We start from the raw sequence: 19,625 nt of genomic DNA, 5'->3' as shown, positions 1-19,625 counted from the left end.
TTGAAAAGCTATATGTGTGTGTGATACAGAAGCTTTGACAAGAAATGAACGGAACTTAATTGGCGCGCCGCTTGGAAGTGGGAGTTGGTCAATTNTGAAAGTTGGGGAGGGAAAGGAAGGCCACATTTGCATCTCATTGAAATTCCGCTGCAGGGAGACACTCCCATGCGGATGACCTGGAGCCGCCCCCTGACTGGGTCTAGCTTTATTAATTTCCAAGTGCGACGGATCTTTCCCAAGAATGGCTTCTTGTTGTTCCAGATGTTCCGAGTGCACCAAAAGGTCCATGCGATCAAAGTCTCCAATAAGACCTACGCCGACCTCTGTTTCAAGTGAGTGCTGGCTTCCAAGACGTTTTAATGATATTCGAATGTGCAGCCTGCCATTGAACTTTCCAACTTTGTTTCAGACTTCCCATAGCCAACATTTTCCTCACCAAGAAACGCCGTCGAAAGCGTCAGGCCCTCGGACCCCGGAATTCCAGCCCTTCCAATCCCAACGATCCCTCTGTGGTCGTCCCATCTGAGGTGCTTAACGCTACCCTTCAAATCGAAAATGCTACGGGTTTGAATGCAGTTAATGCAACCAGGGATCAGAGGTTTCTATTAGACTCGGATTCCCCTGAACCCGAGAAACAAGAGTCATCCCAGACGAATCAAGATGAAACTGAAGAGGATGAGGAGAGTAACTCGCTTTGGAGTGGGTATGATTTGGATGAGGAATATGAAGATATCTATGAGGATTATGATTTCGAAAACGAAGACTATGAGATTGACTTTGTGGAAAAGGACGAGATCGAAGATAGCAAGAATGGGGACGGAAACGGTGATGGTCAGAGCGATGATCCACAAGATTCCTTGTCCCCGGAAATCTATTGCGACTTGGTCAGCACACTCGACCAGAAATGCTTGGAGAACAGTCTTCTGGAGATCTGGAGATATTCCGAGTCCCGAATCCAACGATTGACCCAAAACGACATACTTTACGCTGTCAACCAAGTTGCAGAAAGGTTGGATATTTGCCTTGTTCTTTCCCAACAAAATATTCTTGTTGCGGTAAAACTGTATGAGAGAAATTCTCATCAGGAAAAGTAAAATGAAGGGTGTAAAAAAGCGGATCCATGTTTTCCTTAAACGAATGGGAGGGGATACCTCAATCCCTCTGCCATTTCCAAGTTCAAATGATAAAGTTAAAGCCATTATTTTCCTTCAGGACAATTTCTGAGAAATCATAATCAAAAGACAAAGCTGTATGCTTCCTCCATAATAGGGATTTTTGCAAAAAAAAGGAATGATGAGCTTCTGATTGAAAGGGTAAATATGTTTCCTACGAGCCACATGCGGTCATAACGATGTTCAGTGTTCCCATTTCTTTGAGCTTTACATATAGGCATGAAGAGTCTCTTCGACCCGTCTCCCTATCCTCTTGTTCCCCTTTAGTCGTGTAATGATATGCAAACATAGTGGTCCTTTTATTCATTCTCTTTTGCCCCTCAAATTGAACTTTTATTCCTTTCTCTCTCCGAGATGAGGGAAGAACTTTTTTCCCTGACGTTTGATGTATAGGTACAAGGTCACAAGCGAATCTTCGCAATCCTTCCTCATTAGCACCAGAGCCGTTGCGGCCTTGCTCGAAAGAACCAAGCTAAGCTTTTACATTTTTCGGTTTCAGCCCTTGGTTTGGCTATCGAACAGATTTCGCCGTCTATTTAGGCGCCGTTGAGAGAAACTCAACCGGCCATATTGTGACTGCCAAATCTGCCATATATTCTTGGGCGGCTTCCTTTGACCCTGACGGTGAACTCACTGATGAAGGTGGAGTGGGCGTGGAACTCGATTTGGCCGATAAGCTCTCCTTGGACTTTGAGAAAGAAATGATCGCTTCGTTATTGGAGAGTTCCAAGGAGGCCGAAGAACGGTCAGGAGTGAAGATCTACGTGAACGTGGCCAGAAGGTGAGAGATCCTCGCTAATACCCAAGAAACTTCTTGATAACAGACGTTTTCTGTGTTGCCTTCCAGCTTCAATGACATCACAGCTGAGGCCATCTTCTTTGATGCCGTGAAAATGGCGGCGGGATACTTCCTCATGTTTTTCTATACCATGTTTTTCCTGGGAAGAATCAACTTAGTTGAGCACCGAACCTGGATTGCGGCTGGAGGGATATTCTCGGTAGCCATGGGTCTGGGAATTGCCTTTGGGATCACATCGGCCATTGGTCTACCTTACACTCCAATTCACGGCATTTTACCTTTCTTAGCACTGGGTAAGAAAAGATCAATGGCTGAGGATGCTAGAGTCTGAAAGCGAAAGTTCCGATAAAGGTGTTTGAATTGAGACAAAAAACAGGATTTTTGCCCATGGATGTGACAACTAGATATGCCCGAGAAATGTGGGTCACGGTGGTTAATTCCTTATTGCGAGCGTGTTCTTTGAAGCGAGCCTTTACGTTTTTTTCCTCAAAGGGGAAGTATTCTCCACTTTATACGGCAGAAATATGGTCGCTATGATGACGATGTCGGGAAAGAGATTCCCAGCCATAAAACCCAATGGGACTAAAGGGACAATTAAACAAGTCTGTCTAGGCCTTTTGCGAACTCTTTTACGGTCATTTCGTAGATGTGGGAACATTCTGATTATATCATTGAGTACCACTACTGGGCGAGATTTCTGCCAAGCACCCAAGTTTTTTCCCGCCAGTGTCAACGGTTCCAAATTCTACCCTACTCGTCTCCATTATCGAACCCGTTGAAGGCATCAAAGGGACTCTCTTTTAAGAAAGACAATTACCCAAGACCATTTGGCTAGTCGAGGCTCACTTCCGCTCTCTTCTTTCCAGGGATTGGCATCGACGACATGTTCGTTATTGTTCAATGCTGGTACAATCTCAGCCCCGAGGAGCAAAAACGTGGTCTCAAGGAGAAAATTGGATTGACCATGCAACACGCAGGTGTGGCCATCACGGTCACGTCTCTAACGGATGTGTTTGCCTTTGGAGTTGGAGCGGTCACGGTGAGCAATGCCAAGGCATCTCCAATGGAGGGTTTAAGCCCCCCTTGACTTTCCCAGACGATTTAGTGAGGCTCTAGGCATCTTGTAGATGTCCGAGACAGACGATAGATCGGTATTGAGATCATGATTGAAAGGACGTGGGAAATGAATAATTAAGTACCAGTCTAATGAAACTCTAATCTTGAACGACCTGGGGCCTCTAGACCCTTTTTTCGGAGGCCCTGTTGAGTGGTTAATTGGAAAGGAGTTTACAGACAACGAAAGTCACGGATTTTTATTCTCAACACTTGGGTGAAAAACGGAACAGATAAATCGAGGTTGAGCAGATACAACGTTTTTGTTGCGTGGGTATTTCTTGAATGTTTTCCTTTGACCCTCGGAATCTTATTCGTTTAAAAGTAACAATGGGTCTCCGAGGTTTCGCGCACCAAAGTATCGAATTGTAATTGGGAACAATGTTAAAAGAACAACCCACCAGTTCGTAAAATTGGTGAATGCAAAACAATTTAGCAGGCAATTTTAGTGATTTATGTGCTCTAGTTTGAGCGTTGGTAGTTGTAATAGAAGAAATACATAAGAGTCCAAATACTTTTTCCTTTCTGCAAGCAGTCCTGAGCTCAAATGTATATTGGAACGAGAATTTCCATTAAGGATAAAGAGAGATAAATGTAGAATAAGATTAATGTTTCCATGCAAACTAAAACACACTAGCTTTTGAAAGTTTTGAGTGAGCAGGAACCCAAATCCCTTGATGTGATTTAATAACCATGGAAGTTTAGATAATCCAGACCGAATCTATCAGAATGGATCCCGTATCCTTGGAATGCAAAGTTGACTGCCTCTGACCCCCATATGATCTCTCAAATAGCATGCTTGTTATCCCAATTTGTTGTTATGTTCTTATCTAGTCATCAATATATCTAAGTCTACTCGCCCCGTTTCAATCCCTACTCTCCATAGTTCATCCATTTCTTGCTATAAATACCTCCCACTGAAAGCGATAAAGAACGAGTTATTACCTTGCTCACGACTTCCGAACATTTAGTATTAAATCAAGATAAATGATTTCATTTGAAAACGGTTGGAATCTTCAATCCTGGTTAGATTAGGCATTAGCAAGCCCACGACATTTCAGTTAAACTTTGGCAAGCATCAAAACAACATGGGATTTTTTCCTAATCGCCTGTATGAGAATCAAGATGGCCATTGATTGTCATCAAACAACATTTGGTTATATTTTTGCCAAAATCAGTGTCAATTCCGAGCACTGTCATTGGCTGCTAAGTAAGCATTCCAAACCTAAGATTGCAGGTTTTGACATTTTACAATTGTTCTCATGTGTTTTATAGAGGGTCCTTGGTTTAAAAGTGCCTCCAAATTACTGGTTATTAGACCTTTCCATATTGTTGTAATATCAAAACCTTACCACTAAATCTTTTTTTTTTTTATCTTTAGAAATTAGGGTACAGATCTTTTTAAAAATGATCGTTTCAAATTGCTCTCCCCACAAAAAGAGAATTTCAATTTAAAACTGGGCAGCTTCCAGCTCCTAATTTATCACCGTTTTGAGAGTATGAGTCTCAATTTCAAGAACCATGGTAAGGTCATTTCAGTCTTTTGTTGAGTAAACATTCAATAGAACTTGAGTTACATCAAAGAATGGTTCCTCTCTTCTTCAACGAGTGTGAATATTTTCTTTTGTGAAAATGATTGCACTCCCACAGGTATTGTCTTTGTGTTTAGGAGGAAAATAGCTACCAATAAATAACCAACATTGTAATTGCGCTTCCGATTCCATTATCCGGACCATCGAGGATTCCGCTTCTCAATATTAGCATTGATCTCCTTCTTGCTTTGCCTCTCTCCAGATAGAGTGTAAACTTCGTCAATGAGCGATTTTCACCTCTTTTCCTGAAAAGGTGGTCGTGTCAGTCTGTTTTGGGGTGCCGAAATAGTTCTTGTGAGGTCAGTCTGCATTAAAATTTCAAGAAGAATTATGGATAAGCCGATAGATTCCCCTCGCAAGTCTTCAATGGATCATTAGCAATTCACTGCCACTCAAGGGAAGCAAGTTTTAGGTCTTGTGAATCCCCTGAACTTTCCCCTCTTTCTCTCTCACTCACTCACTCACTCACTCACTCACTCACTCTCAGGACCAACATCCAACCAAGCAACTTTTCACTTCCCAAAGTTTGCCATCGAAGAAACTCCCCTTCCTCGGAACAAAAAGCGATCGAAATGAGCGGCACCAGGGGATAAATGATTCTAATCGGCATATTTATGATCTTTCAGATCCTGCCCGGTCTCCAGACCTTCTGTGTCACGTGTGCCATCGCCATCGCCTCCATATACATTCTCCAAGCCTCGTGGTTTGCGGCCTTGTTGTCCTTGGACGAGCGACGGATCCGAGCTCGCCGTGATGGATTGGCTCCGTGCATCAAGTATCGCAATTGGACCCCCATGGCCTGGAGTCAAAAGGACATGGGCCGGATGTTCATGGGACGTGTGGCCAAGCTACTCAGTCAGGGCGTGGTCAAGGTAAGAATCAAAGCCTTGTTGGTTGTCGGCATTTAGTAGGGCGGGTGGATGGAATCCAGAGCAGAAGAAGGATAGGGTGGAATGGGACATGTTTCAAATACCTCCCGTGATCCAAGAGGAATCCGATATTGTTCCGACTTTGTGCACAGCTGGTCTGGTAGAATGAAGACTAGGATGTGAGACAAGTTTCATTCGACAGAACGGGCTACTACGAAATTGCAATAGGATTGGCCGCCCTTCTTTTGGCCTTGGATCATGTTTTTCTCACGGTGTGAGCCTAAATTTGGCCCTTTCAACATGGCGTCATTGTTTTGTGGTGATCACTTGTTTCCACTCCACTTTTGGGGGGCTTAAATGGCTTTGTGAGCAATTACGTGTCCTTTTTACGTTTTCACTCACTCTCTGTTTTGGGATCAGTCTCCTCCACATTTTCCCGCACATGCAAGAACAAAGAATATTGCTCGTCATGGCGCCATTGTACTCTGTAAATGGTTTTACATCCAGCCGGACTTTTGTTTCCCCTGATTCTCGTCCACCCGAATTCCTCTGAGAATGACTGGAGAAGGAAAAAAAGGAACGAGGAGGTGGGTGGCCTTCTTGATGTCTCTTGGATGCATTCCATCGCATTTATGTTAATGGCCTGACGCAGCCAAACCCAGTGGTCTCACCCTTGTTCCTCTTGATGTTTCTTCTAGGCTTTGGTGATTCTATTGACCTTGGGCTTCTGTGGTACAGGCATTTATGGCACTTACCTGATCCGCCAAGAATTTGATCCAGTGCTGCTATTGCCTGCACAAAGCTACCTCCGCCAATGGTTGGCAGTTCAAGGGGAGCATTTCCCGTCTTCTGGGTGGGATGCCAATATCTACACTGGACCACTGAACGACCTTGAGAACGACTTGGAACAAATGGATCAGCTAGCCAGCGAACTCCAGTCGTTGGTCAAGGAAGGTCGAATACTCAGAGGTAGGGAGAACCTAGTACTGCACGCACATCCAGTACATGCGTATTTCCTTGTTATTGGATTATAGTATTAGGTTCAAAGGTGCCATGAATACCAAGGATGATAGTTAATGGTAGACGACTGTTGGGTTGGGGGGAGAGGTTTCTTGTGGTGGTCTCAGAACAGGGAGAAGGAAATCAATTGAGCTCAGTTTTACGGCTCCTTGCCATCAGGTGTGTTTCCCAAGACTCATTCTAAAGTGTTTCCTTCCGACTTTTACTTGCACTTTTTGTGCCATTCGCTCTCATTTGTTTCGATTTTTTTTGGACCCTTGCTTCCTTGTTTCCACTTATCACTGAGAACAGTGGGAAGAGTGGGCTTTTCCATACCATAAAATACCCCTTTTGTGAATGTCTCCTCGAAACGATTTCTTTCGGGCTCCCTGATGTGATTCGTTTTGGAATGCCTGGAAATGACGAGGTAGATCCCGTAAACTTACTCCTAAATGGGTTGCTGCTTGAGATCCAAGTTTGTCCACTTTAATTCTTAATTTCCCTCCATGGTCTAACGCACCTCTCGCTCAAGTTTATTTCCTGTGAAGCACGTTTACAAAATCGTTCCTGTCAATTCCAAGCATCTGCGTGCTCAAGAGTTTTATTCAATGTGGATGGAACGTGAAAGAAAATGAGGATGATCCAACAGTCTCATTCAATGGAACGAAAGGCTTTCAAAAAGGAGTGAGGATTCCAACAAAAAGAGGGCGTTTCAAAAGCACTTATTGACCTTCTTGCTCCTTCGAAAAGACCCTTTTACTTGTTCCACAGTTCTTCTGAAGGATAGGCGGCGGCTCTTCTACAGCTCCTTGAATGAGTTGGTAAAGCTTAAAGCATGCACTGCTTGCCAGAGAAGCGTGTACTCTCTGGATTTTTGTCGCCGAGTACTTTCCCGTTCCTAGAGCGTCATTTGTTGCCTCGTTGTTGAATCCTCGAGAGCGATGCAAAACACGACTGGAAGGAAGGCCTCTCATATTTGGACTGTGCAAATGTCAGGACGTAATGTTGGGTAGAATTGTCCATGGTTTCCCTCACGAGTGCATGTCGAATGCACAAGCCATATTCATTCGTTTACTTCAAAGCAATTCCGTGGGAAAATTATGGACAAGTCATGGGAGTTCTCCAAGCCAGCTTTCCATCGGAACTGAGCTAGGATAGTTATCCCGTTGTTATCTCCTCCTTTGTTTTGAATGCGTTGAATCCCATTTTCCGAAAGTTATTGTACAATGAGATCATCTATGTAATGTTCGAACTTGAATTTTGTAACCAACTTGGGAGATAATACTTTGGAGTGTTCAATGGCTTAAAATTAACAATTTACGATTCCGAAAGTATGGGCTTGAGTGCAAGATTATAACATGCATTTTAAATAAGCCTTAGATTGCGTAGTTTGTAGCCTGCTTGGCCTATCAATACTCTTCAAAAGGAAAGAAAGCATGTGAGCATTCTCATGTTTGGTCTAGTCGACCAAAATCATCCGCCCACTCAATATCTTTCTTGCCTAGAACTTGCTTGATACTATGTTGCAAGTTGTCTCCGAAAAGAACGCCTCTCCTCGATCCTGTCATTTGGAGGAGAGGGATTCTCTGGATGAATGGCCTTGACAAGGCCATCCGAAACGTCATCGATGTTCGAGATGATAAGTTCATCAGATGGAAAGAAGGTCCAGAAATCCCTCTTTTGCACCAGTAAGTCGGTTGAAGTAGATTCCAAGTCTCCAGATGGGATTAGTTTGGAAACACACACGGCTGTCCCACTCTCACTCACACACCTGGGCCTTGTTCCTTCTTTTTCGAGGCCTTCACTTTCTCAAGTGCAGGAGTATGCCTCAATGCAAAGACGACTAGAGATCTTGGACTGAAAAGTGCTCGGCCAAGTTAGTTGAGTGGAAAATCAACATTTTGAGAGAAAAAAAGGAGAGATATATTATGACAAGGGGTTGGGGAAAGATTTGGTTGGAAATGATAATTTGAACCAGCTATTTTTTTTGTCATTTCATAGAAAATTTATGTTTTTGTTGCAAATAGCTTACAATTGAGTCTAAAATACGTGAGTTATTTTCCTTTAATGTAAAAACAAATGCCCATGGTTTTTTAATATTGCAAGCAACTATTGCAAAAAAAAAAAACCATTAAAACCTGACAGCTGAAAATTTTTTTTGAATCAAATTTTATTTGCAACGCTTTAACAAAAACATTTTGAGGCTGAAAAAAACTATCTTTACCTTAAGAAATATGTTTTGTAGAATTTTATTCATTCATAGATGGTCTTTTCATGAAATCTGGTTTTCAGATTGCCAAATTTTGTTTCAAAACAACACCGAGGTCGAAAATTTTCTTAATCGAGAATAAGCAAATATGGAAAAAATTAAGATCAAGAACTTATTTTGATAACTGTTTTGCACATCCAAAAAAACTTTTTCACTCTTCTCTTGATAATGAGTTGTAAGCCATGAATAGCTTTTGGAAAAACTTGGTTAGAAGAGGGGGAACTAACGAATTGTCTTTGTCCAAAGGAGATTTATGCCTTTTTCTCCTATTAGAGCCCATACATTGAGTTTTTGTGGTCTTTTCTTCATTTCAGACTTCAATTCTTGGTGGGTGCCGTTTCGAGATTACATTGAAACGAAGAAAAATGTGACAGATTGGCACACAATGGTTCGTGACGGAAAGTTTGAGATGTTCCTATCAGATTTCCTCTTTTCCAAAGTGGGATCCCGCTTTAAACCCAAGATCATTTTTGAAAAAGAGATCGTATGTAATGAGCCAACGAGCAAAATTAAGGTAAATCTATCCTATTACCTTAATCTAGTCATCCTCTTACACAACTAACCGACCAATAATGGCCCTACCGCATTACCATACTAATGGTGTTTAGTAATCTTGGCATCATCTGCTTTGGAAGCTCGTAAAAAATGTTTATCCCTTTTAGCTGCCTTCCAACCAATGTCAAAAAAGGGATATCTTAAGAAAGCAACGGGATTCTCAGGTGGTCCATTTTTCCAATGAGACTAGTATAAAGATTGGGTAACAACTCTGAGTTACAATGTGGAATGGCAGGTCAAGTTTGGGCCACCCATGTGCATTTTTGAATCACTTTTAAATCACAAGTTTGGAGATGGCATTTCCGTTCACTTGGTTTCTTTGTGCCCGAAGTGTCCCTTCTTTGGTCAATTGGCGAACCCAAATCCTCAACTCTTGGGAGTGCCAATTGTATCTCGAGTTGTTTTATCTATCTATGTGGAAATGCATTCTTGAGTTTTGACCTTTCTTTTTTCAGGCCACCAAATCCGATATCACCTTCGTCAAGTTCTCTGGACCCGAGGAACACGTGCCTGGACGGCGTCTTATTGAAAACCTGATCCAAACGAAGAAGTTCTCTTCCAAAGCATTTTCTTTCTCCAAGGTACGTCAATAATGAAAGTCAAGTGACAATGAGAATCTTCCTTCTTGTTCGCGTTTGGAGGTTCCCTTTCCTGGGGAGGTCTTCTAACTGGAACATCCAGGTCCCTTTTTCTCTTAAAATTGAGAAGGAAATCAGGCGAGACGAAGAAAATGAGACGAAAGCCCCCCAAGGCAATCAATGGAAAGGGACTTCTTCTCCCCCTCCTTTCTTTTGTGTGTAGTTCACTTGGGTTTGAGGACTGGAAGAAAAACCCAAAGATTTACTTTTTGGTGCGTGTGTTTTTGATCTCATTTTCAAACTGGCTACCTTTTCCACCTTGACTTCCTGGACACTGGCGTCGGTTTGAATGGAAAGTCCATGCTCCATTTTCATTATCAGACAACACACTATGACATCTGTGCGGGAATGGTGTGGTGTTAGAGTGATATTCACACATAATGCATAAATGTTCAACGCCAGTATAACTTAGAGAAAAAGTGACAGGCACTGATCCTTATCAGATGGGTGAATATTCAATTTGGACCGACATCCGTTTCCATGTCTACGTCCTCGTTCCATAACGGAACCAGAGCTAGCTTCTCCTGCTGGTCCTTCTGCCTTTTCCCCGTTGGAACGTGAACCACATCCGCTGAGGGCGAGCAAGTCCCTCCCATATTCAAAGATGAATGCAGAGAGAATAAAGAAAGGCAATGTAGTCCTCCTTCATATAATTTTGTTTGTCTACTTGATCCAGGTGGATTTATTATCAGACATTCTTGTCAGGAAATGTTAAGGAATGACCCTTGGTTCTGTGCTGGAACAATGACCATCAATTATCCGTTTATTTATTACCCAGGCTTTCCGTCCGTGGGATAAAGAGCTCATGCATACAATCAGTATGTGTGGGGGATTTAGATCAAGTGTTCAATGTCAATTCACGTTATTTTGACTAGGTTTTGGGGAGTGCTTTTCAAAGGTTCCGCTTGTTAACTCTCCAAACCTCATCGCCAAAATAAGACTGGTACCTTTGATCGTGTTCTTGTCTTCAAACAACTTACAATTGATACATGTCATTAACCCTGAGCTACATTTTTTTCATTTTTTTTTCAGGTCTATGCCGCGTGGGAAACAGACGAAGTAATTAGCTTTGAATTGTGGAGGAATCTCGCTCTGGCCATGGTTTGTGTCTTCATTATCACACTGGTTCTCTTGGCCAATGTGAAGATCTGCCTCATGGTTCTCAGCTGTGTCTGTCTAACCCTGGTAAGCTAGACGATGATCATTGTGTGGTCTTGCTCTTTTTAGGCCAATGTTCCAATGTTCATGTTTGTGTATCTTGAGAATTGGTCCATTTGACGAGGGTGTATAGCAGTAGGGGCAAATGTAGCACTGAGCTGGTTCCCTTTTGCGATGCGACAAGTCTCCACGGAAGCTCATACTCGTTTTTACATTATTTGGTACTCTAGACCATCCAGGGAATTCCTGTTGCTCAACTCCATGGACCGGAGCGTCCCAATACTTTGATCTTAGAGACTCCTGGGAGGCCTGAGTTGGAAAGCATGGTGCATTCAGATGATCTTTCGGATTCGTCAGAGCACTGCTATCCCCGAAAGCACTCTTTTTCCCAGAGTAATGAAATCACGGTGGCTGAGCACTAACCCTTGTTGTCAGCACATTTCGCTTCTTGATGCCAAGTTCCAATGACTTGAATAATTCACCCGCAAAACCTTGACAGCAGCTGTCATAATTTGGAACCTTTCCTCTCAGTGTCAACATTGTGTGGCATGTGTCAAGAACTCTGGGAGATACTCCAATGATAAAGTTTCCTCGTCTTATATTTATATAGGTTTTCTATCCGTTTAAAGCATGAAAACGGCGCAAGTAATGCGACTTTGAGCTTTTATAACGCTATTGATTCTTACAGGGAACAATGTGAATCCTTCAAGTCACCCATGCAAAAAAAACCTCTTGCACCGTGCAAATAGATAAGTCAATCGCGAGTGAGAACTTTAATCCCTCAGTTTAGTCTCTAGAGAACGCGTCTCGAGTGGCGATCGATATTGGAAATCTCGGAGATTTCCAATCACATTCCAAAATATTCCAAAATAGGGTGACAATATCTTTGAAGATACAAGCTCCGTTTGCGACACACTGGTGTGCCACAAAATTAAAATTAACATTGATGACGAACACTGAAAAATGCAATTGGCAATTCGAGAAGAAATATTTTTTTTTTTACCAAAAGGTTCCTGAGCATTCAATAAGGTTTAACAATGTGCTATAGAATTCGTAGCGCACCCGGTGTTATTTATGAGACCATTCGAAAATGAAAGCTCTCTTCTTATTGGCTTGGGGCAAATTCCATCCCATTTTGTTCCAGGTTGATATGGTTGGAGTCCTCCATTTCTGGGGCTTGACCATCGACACGATATCCTGTATCAATATTGTGTTAGCCATCGGGCTCTGCGTTGATTATTCTGCTCACATCGCTCACGCTTTCATTGTGGAAGAAGGTAAGGAATGAACTTAGAGGGGGAAAACGGGACCCACTGTTGGAAAGGCCAAAGAACTAGAAGCTTATTTTGACATTCCCGAATGGAATCTCAACTGCTAAGTGGACTATTACAGATATCTTACCCGTAGAGGTCGGAATTCACCCCTAGAGCTCTAGGGATAGAGACGCCACTCCCTCTACACCGGTGAGAGTTTGCTTTGAAAGCATTTTCAACAACATCCTGTTATGCAACAGGATGTCGAGCCAACCAACCCACTTTTGGTGTTGCACGACTTCAAGATAAGATGTCAAAGAAGCCTACAACTCACCGGCTCTTGGAATTCGGAAGTTTAATTTTAGGATATCGTTACTGCATATGTCCTAACTTTAACTCCTTTACACACAGAGATTTTTTTAGAACTGTCATTTTCTAAGTAAAACTATTTGTACAGAGTTCGGAAGCAAATTTTAAACTCAAATTCGCTCGATAATTTCACCTAGCAAAGCAAGGTCAAATCTCCTCCATGCGGGAATAACTTCGTTTAGCAATAGTAACTGCGAATGTTAGCACCAATTGAGACCCCGGTTTCAACGCCAAGAAAGCCATTTTAAGATTTCAAGAGCCCTGAAAGGTCCCAGTAAGGTGGTGGGGACAAGAAAAAAAAATAACTCCAGAGCTTTTTGTGTGCAACCCAGGGCCGTAGTTCAAGGGATCCCACAACTTCCTTGAATTCCATGGCAAAACAACTTAAAACTAATTATCGGATCAAATATTTTAACAACTTGACTTGCATTGGCATCCCAAAGATTGATTACAATCCGTAAAAAAATTAAGTAATGTGGATGAAAGACTATCAGGACCGAGGTTCACAATCTTCTTTATCTGAAATAATATTTTAGGACCCCAAGACATCTTCTAAAAAGTGTGAAAAACATTCAAAGTCCAGTGAGGATCAAGTCGAGATTTACTCCAATAAAGAGATCTTCACTCTGAACAATGGTGTAAGCCGGCAAAATGATCTATACCTAGTTGGATGAATAGATGGCGTAGAAGTTAATACAGGACGGAATATTCCAAGCAGATCATGGCCCAAAGAGAAAGTCGTCATTGGGGAGTACTGTACGGACCTGAGGTTCAACTTTGCCATGATTGAAGCCCAAATACCCTGGGGGATGCCGTCCTCTACCACACCTCAAAGAAAGTACAGGCATTCTACCGATTTATTATGGTTGACTTCTGGTCAGTAGGTTGTGGCCCATCTCAAGTCCAGAGTTGAACTTATTTGACTTTTCTTTGTAGGGCTATGTAGAGAAGGAAGGCATTAAGTCCTCCCATCCAAACTTGGACTCGCTCAGAGCCTCTGTTGTCAAGGCGTGGGACTCAATGACAGAACATTACGCGTACATTGACCAGAGCTGCGCCAGCGTCCAATCTTGTGCTGAAGCTGTTATTGTTGCCTGAGGGTGTCACATTAATAGTAGTTGTAGTCAGCGATCCCATCTAATTGATCTTTTTTTCTCCAATTTTTCAAATCCATTTCTTTGTTCCGAATATACAAATGGTCAACTATGTATCCAACTTAGAACCGTCCAAAATTTGCTTCCGAACCCTGTATACCCTTTATTCTTTGGCTTGTCGATTAGTGAGTCCAGTTTTTCTCTAACATTATCATTATCATACTTCTCTCAGACCAAGTACGTTCAGTCGTATGTTAGTGTTGTCATGATGGATATGCATCCTTGTTGTCAAAACTCTTTCGCTTTACACTGTCGCCAAGTCATGTTTTTGACACCTATTGCCCGTCAGGCAATAACATATTAATCCAGGAGGATTACATTGAAAATTTTAGTCGGTCGCGAAGTGCTCAGATTTTTTTTCCCATGCTGGAATGCATATAGATTCTGTCCCCAAACTGAAAGATTTATTTCCAGATAAAATGGTAAAACGCGATAAAGTTATTGCAGGCGAGCGAATTGACAGTTAAAAAACTGGTTCCGTATGGCGAAAGCCTGAAAACCTGAAAGTGTTTCTTTCCCAGAAAGTTTCAATATTTCTCCTATTGCCTGAAGTTTTTTTTCTCTCCTATTTTCACTTGACTGATCTTTGTAGATAGAACATTCCAAGCTAAAGCATAAAGTCGAATGTTTTCTTTTTCCCCCAAAGTGGAAACTCGAAATAGATCCCCCTTGGGCAAGATTACACTTCTTACAACTCTACAAGGTGACTATCTACATTAATTTAAAGGACGGCACAATTCAAACTCCGAAGCAAACGGAGGTGATGAAGAGTCCTCACGAATCTGAGTCTCTTCCCCGGCTTTAGCGACAAATCTAAGGGATGATTGGGCTTAATGTGCCTTATTAAGAAACGAGAAGAAGTGGAAAGCAACTAAAAAAAGATTATACCACTAGCAAGAGAGAGGTTTCCTGCTAGATATCTCATTGGGGTTCTTCTCCAACTTCAACTTGATATGCAAACAGTGTTCCACGATGATTTCTCGAGACTTGGGTGGATGTTATTGCACCAGAAGTGGTTCCATTTTACTGCTCGCGTGGTACATGATATTCTGGTGGTGTGTAAGGTAGGCTGGCCGAATTACCATATCCACTTCGGTGAGTGCACACCAGAGAGTTAAAACCGGGAAAATGGCCTTCAGTGGTCCAATTTGGAACACCACCATGTCACATTCACCCGGGTTATTGGTCGCATTCGCTTGTTCGCCGATAAACTGGCCTACTATGTCAGACTACAAATAGGGAGAAGTCAAGTCCTGCCATTAGCGAATTGCCCAGTGGGTATTATTTCTTTGTTTAGCATACCAACCCTCGGAGAGTTGCTCCATTTCTAAAACGTGACTACAAATTGGTTTGCTTTAAAATCTTATCCCAACTTCGACCGTCTAAGTATTAAGGCAATTCCGTTTGATTTATTTTGAGTGCCCAATAATGGTTCCATTTCCCGTTTTCTTTCTCTCATCTTCCAGGCGATCGTCAAACTCGAGCCACGAACAGTTTGGTGTCGATGGGACCAGCCATTCTCAATGGTGGGATCACCACCTTCCTTGCTTTGGTGCTCCTTGGATTTTCGGAATCCCACGCCTTTATCACCTTCTTTAAGGTCTGAAGTCCACCGCAATTACACTCTCAGCCTCTCCTGACAGCCAGGCACATTTAAAACAATTTCAGGTGTTTCTCCTGACCGTGGTTTTTGGTCTGTTCCATGGTCTCGTTTACCTACCCGTGGTGCTCAGCATCATGGGGCCTCTTACATCCCATGACGATTCTGACACTGACTCAAACTCGGGCTCAAGCTCGGTTATGACTGACTCGACCAATGGTAACTTTAAAGATCAGCAACCGATGAATACCAGTGGTTTGATTAACGATGGTTACGTTCATGATGAGGTATGTCCCATCACGACACTTTTGCTTCACTCATAACACTGTTTTCCCCATTTGCCATCACTTGGTGGAACATGAGCTTTCAGTTCCAGTAGCAAAGCAATGGTTTCGTTTTCCATTATCTTTTTTGGCACCGTTTTTTTGTGCACTTGTTTGCGGCCTTGCTCCTCCCTCTCTCACGTTCTCCTAGATTTGCAAGGTTGGGAAATGCAGGTTGGAACATGGAACATACCAACAAATGGCATTGTTGAGACCTGACCTGCATTTGCCTCGCCGACTCAATGATTGAGTTCGCACGTTCAGGACTCAGTTTTTGTTCCATATCAATGGATCCACATTATTTGAGTTTGATGCGCAATGGTTTTCCTTCTTTTCCCCGTCTCGTGAGATTTCCATCTGTTCCGTGACAGAATATTGCGACAGTTGGTTGAATGGTCTTGGTATTACAAAGGTTATTTGCTGTTGGAATGTGTTTTCGGGGGAACTTTTCTTCCGGAGGAAACTTCAGATCATTTGTTTTGTTTGCTTGATCGAGTGAAAACTCGCTTGAGAAAAAGATGGCCAATTTCGTGTAAAAAGGCCGTATTTGATCCAAAATGCAGATCCATGTATTTGAATTAGAGAGGTTTTGTTTCGTTTCATGTTGCTGAGGAAAGTTTTCCTTGGAACAACTTCTTGTCTCCTTTCATCAGTTTAGCACGATTGAATTTGTATCTTTCATGCGATTATCGTTTAGGCTGTTGATTTTGTTTCTTTTCCGAACTTCGCAACTTGGAACAGACTTTTTGCCGTGAAGCAGTAAATCTCTTCTCAACTGCCACACAAGGGCATTCAGATATTTAGTATCCGCGGATGCGTGACTATGCACAAAGTTTGAACTTTCAAGCACCACCAAATTAGATCGATGTCTTCTTTGTCTTTTTCTCCTCCTTGATTCTGTCCTCCTTCATTATATTCCTTTCAGAAATGGCAAATCTCATTTAGAATTGGATTACAGGATTATGAAAATATCCTGTAAACATTGAGTTGAGTTTCGGTCTTCTCGACACGTGGCCGAGAATTCCCCATAACTCAGCCAATTCTCGTCTTCCCCTTCTTCTGTGCTCCTGAGTTCATTCGGTTCCAAGTGTCTTTTTTTCCCACACTCATTCTCCAGACCAGAGGGACTAGGACATTGAGGACGGCATGCTCTTTTTGCCATTTCAGTTCCGTCTCTTTGGCGGCAACGACATCATGGGTCCCGGGCCTCTTCGTGGGCACCGAGGTGGCCACTTCATTAAAAATGAATTATCCTTATCCCGCTCTCCGTCGGGACCTTGGTTCGCTCCACACGCCAAACGGAAGTCTAAAACCAAACGCTTCGCCATGGGTAGAGGCGAGTCCCAGGGCAAGCTCCAGATCAACACTCTGGACGAGAATGTCTCATTGGGCAGTCTTTATGGGATGTTTCCATCAGCCGGTGTCAATGGCCAATACAATGCCTACGGCAGCATTGCGCCCTCTGCGAACCGTGTCTTTCAGAGCCGGCCTTATCAGTCGCGAAATGCACCAATCTTGTCGGACTGGGATCAAATGAGAGAGCGAGAGAGAGACGAGCCGGAGCTGAGTAATCAATACGAGCCATTCTATGTCAGAAATAACGGCTCGGGCAATCACGTCAATTTCCATGCCTACCGGCCCTCCCTTATAGGTGCTCCTGAGGATAAGGAGGCGCTGTGGTCCAAGGCTCGCTACAAGGCTGGGGGCGGTCCGTCCATAGGCCCTAGCGAGCGGAGCCGCGCCTCCTCAAAGCAGAGTAATAATTGGATTCTTCTTCCAGCTTCCCCGGGGAGTCGCTCGCAAGATCAGTCTTTTAGGCGGGAGGAACCGCGTCTCCTGGACTCCTCAACATCCTTCCAAGACTGGCGAGATCGCCACGGACGAGATTCAAGCGGCCACCCAAGCAGAGAGCCCAGCCAGCCATACCTCTCGGGAAGGCAGCGTGGGCAGCAGCGAGGAGGACCTGAAGACGGCCGCGGAGACGTCCGATCCCGATCAACCGGTTTATACTCAGACTACAGATTTACACATGTGATTTGAAGACGGGCTTGCCTTTTGCAGCATTAACTCTCACATATCTTACTTTGAAGATTATTTTTTGTCAGATTAATATGTGCCTACTAGTAATATAAATGGTGATTTCCTCTCTTTGTGATTGACATCGGAGTCAACTTGATTTTCGTTATCGTTTTTGCCATTTCTTGCGAGTCCAAATCAATCCATCAATGTTGATCTAGTCAGGAGACCTAGTCTGTCTGTGCAAGAAGTTTGCTTCATCCACCTCGTTTAGTCTTTTGGTCTTGATCAAGGCAGAAAGAATGAGAATCTGATTTCTGCAGGCAGGAGAAAGAGAAGAAATCCAACTTTTCCCCTTAGCCTGCCTATTCTCTTCATCATTCTTATCTACCACCCTCAAGGAAACCTTGAAGCTTTGGCAAAATCACTTTTTTCGGAGAAACGTCTAAGTCTTGATCCAACTTTTTTCATCTCTGATGACATTCAGTTTTTTTGCAACTCAAATATGGCGGGTAAGCTTACTGTCTCGCAACCCCTTACGTTGTCTAATTTGCCTCTGGCAACCCTGAGAGCTGGGGTAAATGGTAGAAGAAAGCAAAAGATCCCTTCTTTCTCACCTAAAAAGGGGTATATCCAACTTTTTGATTAGCCATCAGGTGATATTCATCAAATTTGAAGTGTTCAGCCGATGGCCATTGCTTTTCTTGTCGGTGATGGAATATGTGGCTAATCATTAGGAACATGTCGGGTTCAATGGTATTTATGGAAGCCATCTTGGCACAAGAGCATATACGGTAGAACCACGCATATTTGTTTGGTTTTTGATATGAGGATCCGTGTCAATTACTTTTGAAATGTAATTGATTCCAACTACGTTGGCCTTGAAGGATCAGTGCCCAAATGCGGCTAATCATAGTTGCTTTCCAAGAGTAATTCAATTTCATTCTACTACTTTCCTTTTGTGTTTCTGTTGTCTGGACAACTTAGAAGTTATGGACTTTTTATTGGCAAGCCAGTGAGGAACACCGACAACAAAGATAAAAAGGTCTTGTTGGAAGAAGGTCGCTTTGTACCCAAATATAGATATATTTGATAGATTCAAAAAGAGTTGTAATGAATGAACGATCAAAATGCAATTGTAATTGGTAACTGAAACTAATTATAGGTGTTTTGATTTAAGAAGATAAAATTGGGAAACACAGAATGTGCCAAAAATAAGCCGATATTTGTCAAGTCTTCATGAGGTGAAATGACAAAATAGCCGCAAAAGCTTCACTAGTCTCGAAAATTAATTAAACGCCTCTTATCACGAAATGAGTAGTTTGGCTCGCACCCACCCGGCTTCCGGCAAGTTCAATAAATATTTTGTAGATTCATTTGATACTCGCAATAACCAATCGTCTTTTTAAAGTCTCTTCAACTTTAGTCAATAGACAAGAGGTGCCGTGACTTGCAAGCGACCGAGCGAACCTCTCAATTGTCACGGAGGCTGGGATTTGGGGGTCATAAATCATGAATGGTGGTGATGAATCAAGCATGCCAACTGATCTTTCTCGACATGAAGGAACGCCAATCCATTCCAGGGGGGATAGGAAGCCGTTCCTGTTTTCAAGTAGTCGATTTAATGGTTCTTATGAATTTGAAAATCCTTTCACATGAGGCCATGAAATGTTGGCAAGGGAATGGTTTTGTGGCAAAGGATTTGTATCCCGAGGTTGTTGGCCAAAATTCTCAAAATTCTCAGGT

At 42.7% G+C, this 19,625-nt stretch overlaps 1 protein-coding gene across 1 annotated transcript in view; it reads left to right on the top strand.

Annotated features, from left to right (window-relative positions):
• The window catches only part of LOC131879794 (uncharacterized), a 19,964-nt gene extending 1,942 nt beyond the window's left edge, over positions 1 to 18,022 (top strand). The window contains exons 4-17 of the mRNA XM_059226211.1: positions 262 to 332; positions 410 to 1,009; positions 1,672 to 1,953; positions 2,020 to 2,264; positions 2,838 to 3,010; positions 5,303 to 5,548; positions 6,244 to 6,514; positions 9,128 to 9,327; positions 9,824 to 9,949; positions 11,039 to 11,191; positions 12,309 to 12,441; positions 15,407 to 15,540; positions 15,609 to 15,827; positions 17,644 to 18,022. Of these exons, the coding sequence (XP_059082194.1) occupies positions 262 to 332; positions 410 to 1,009; positions 1,672 to 1,953; positions 2,020 to 2,264; positions 2,838 to 3,010; positions 5,303 to 5,548; positions 6,244 to 6,514; positions 9,128 to 9,327; positions 9,824 to 9,949; positions 11,039 to 11,191; positions 12,309 to 12,441; positions 15,407 to 15,540; positions 15,609 to 15,827; positions 17,644 to 17,898 (3,108 nt within the window). The 3' untranslated portion in view covers positions 17,899 to 18,022. The remainder of the gene's footprint in view (positions 1 to 261; positions 333 to 409; positions 1,010 to 1,671; positions 1,954 to 2,019; positions 2,265 to 2,837; positions 3,011 to 5,302; positions 5,549 to 6,243; positions 6,515 to 9,127; positions 9,328 to 9,823; positions 9,950 to 11,038; positions 11,192 to 12,308; positions 12,442 to 15,406; positions 15,541 to 15,608; positions 15,828 to 17,643) is intronic.
• Positions 18,023 to 19,625: the final 1,603 nt, after the last annotated feature.

This window comes from Tigriopus californicus, chromosome 4 (assembly GCF_007210705.1).
Source record: "Tigriopus californicus strain San Diego chromosome 4, Tcal_SD_v2.1, whole genome shotgun sequence".
Lineage (NCBI taxonomy): Eukaryota > Metazoa > Arthropoda > Copepoda > Harpacticoida > Harpacticidae > Tigriopus > Tigriopus californicus.
The sequence above is the reverse complement of the archived record's forward strand: the minus strand, read 5'-3'. Positions and strand labels throughout refer to the sequence as shown.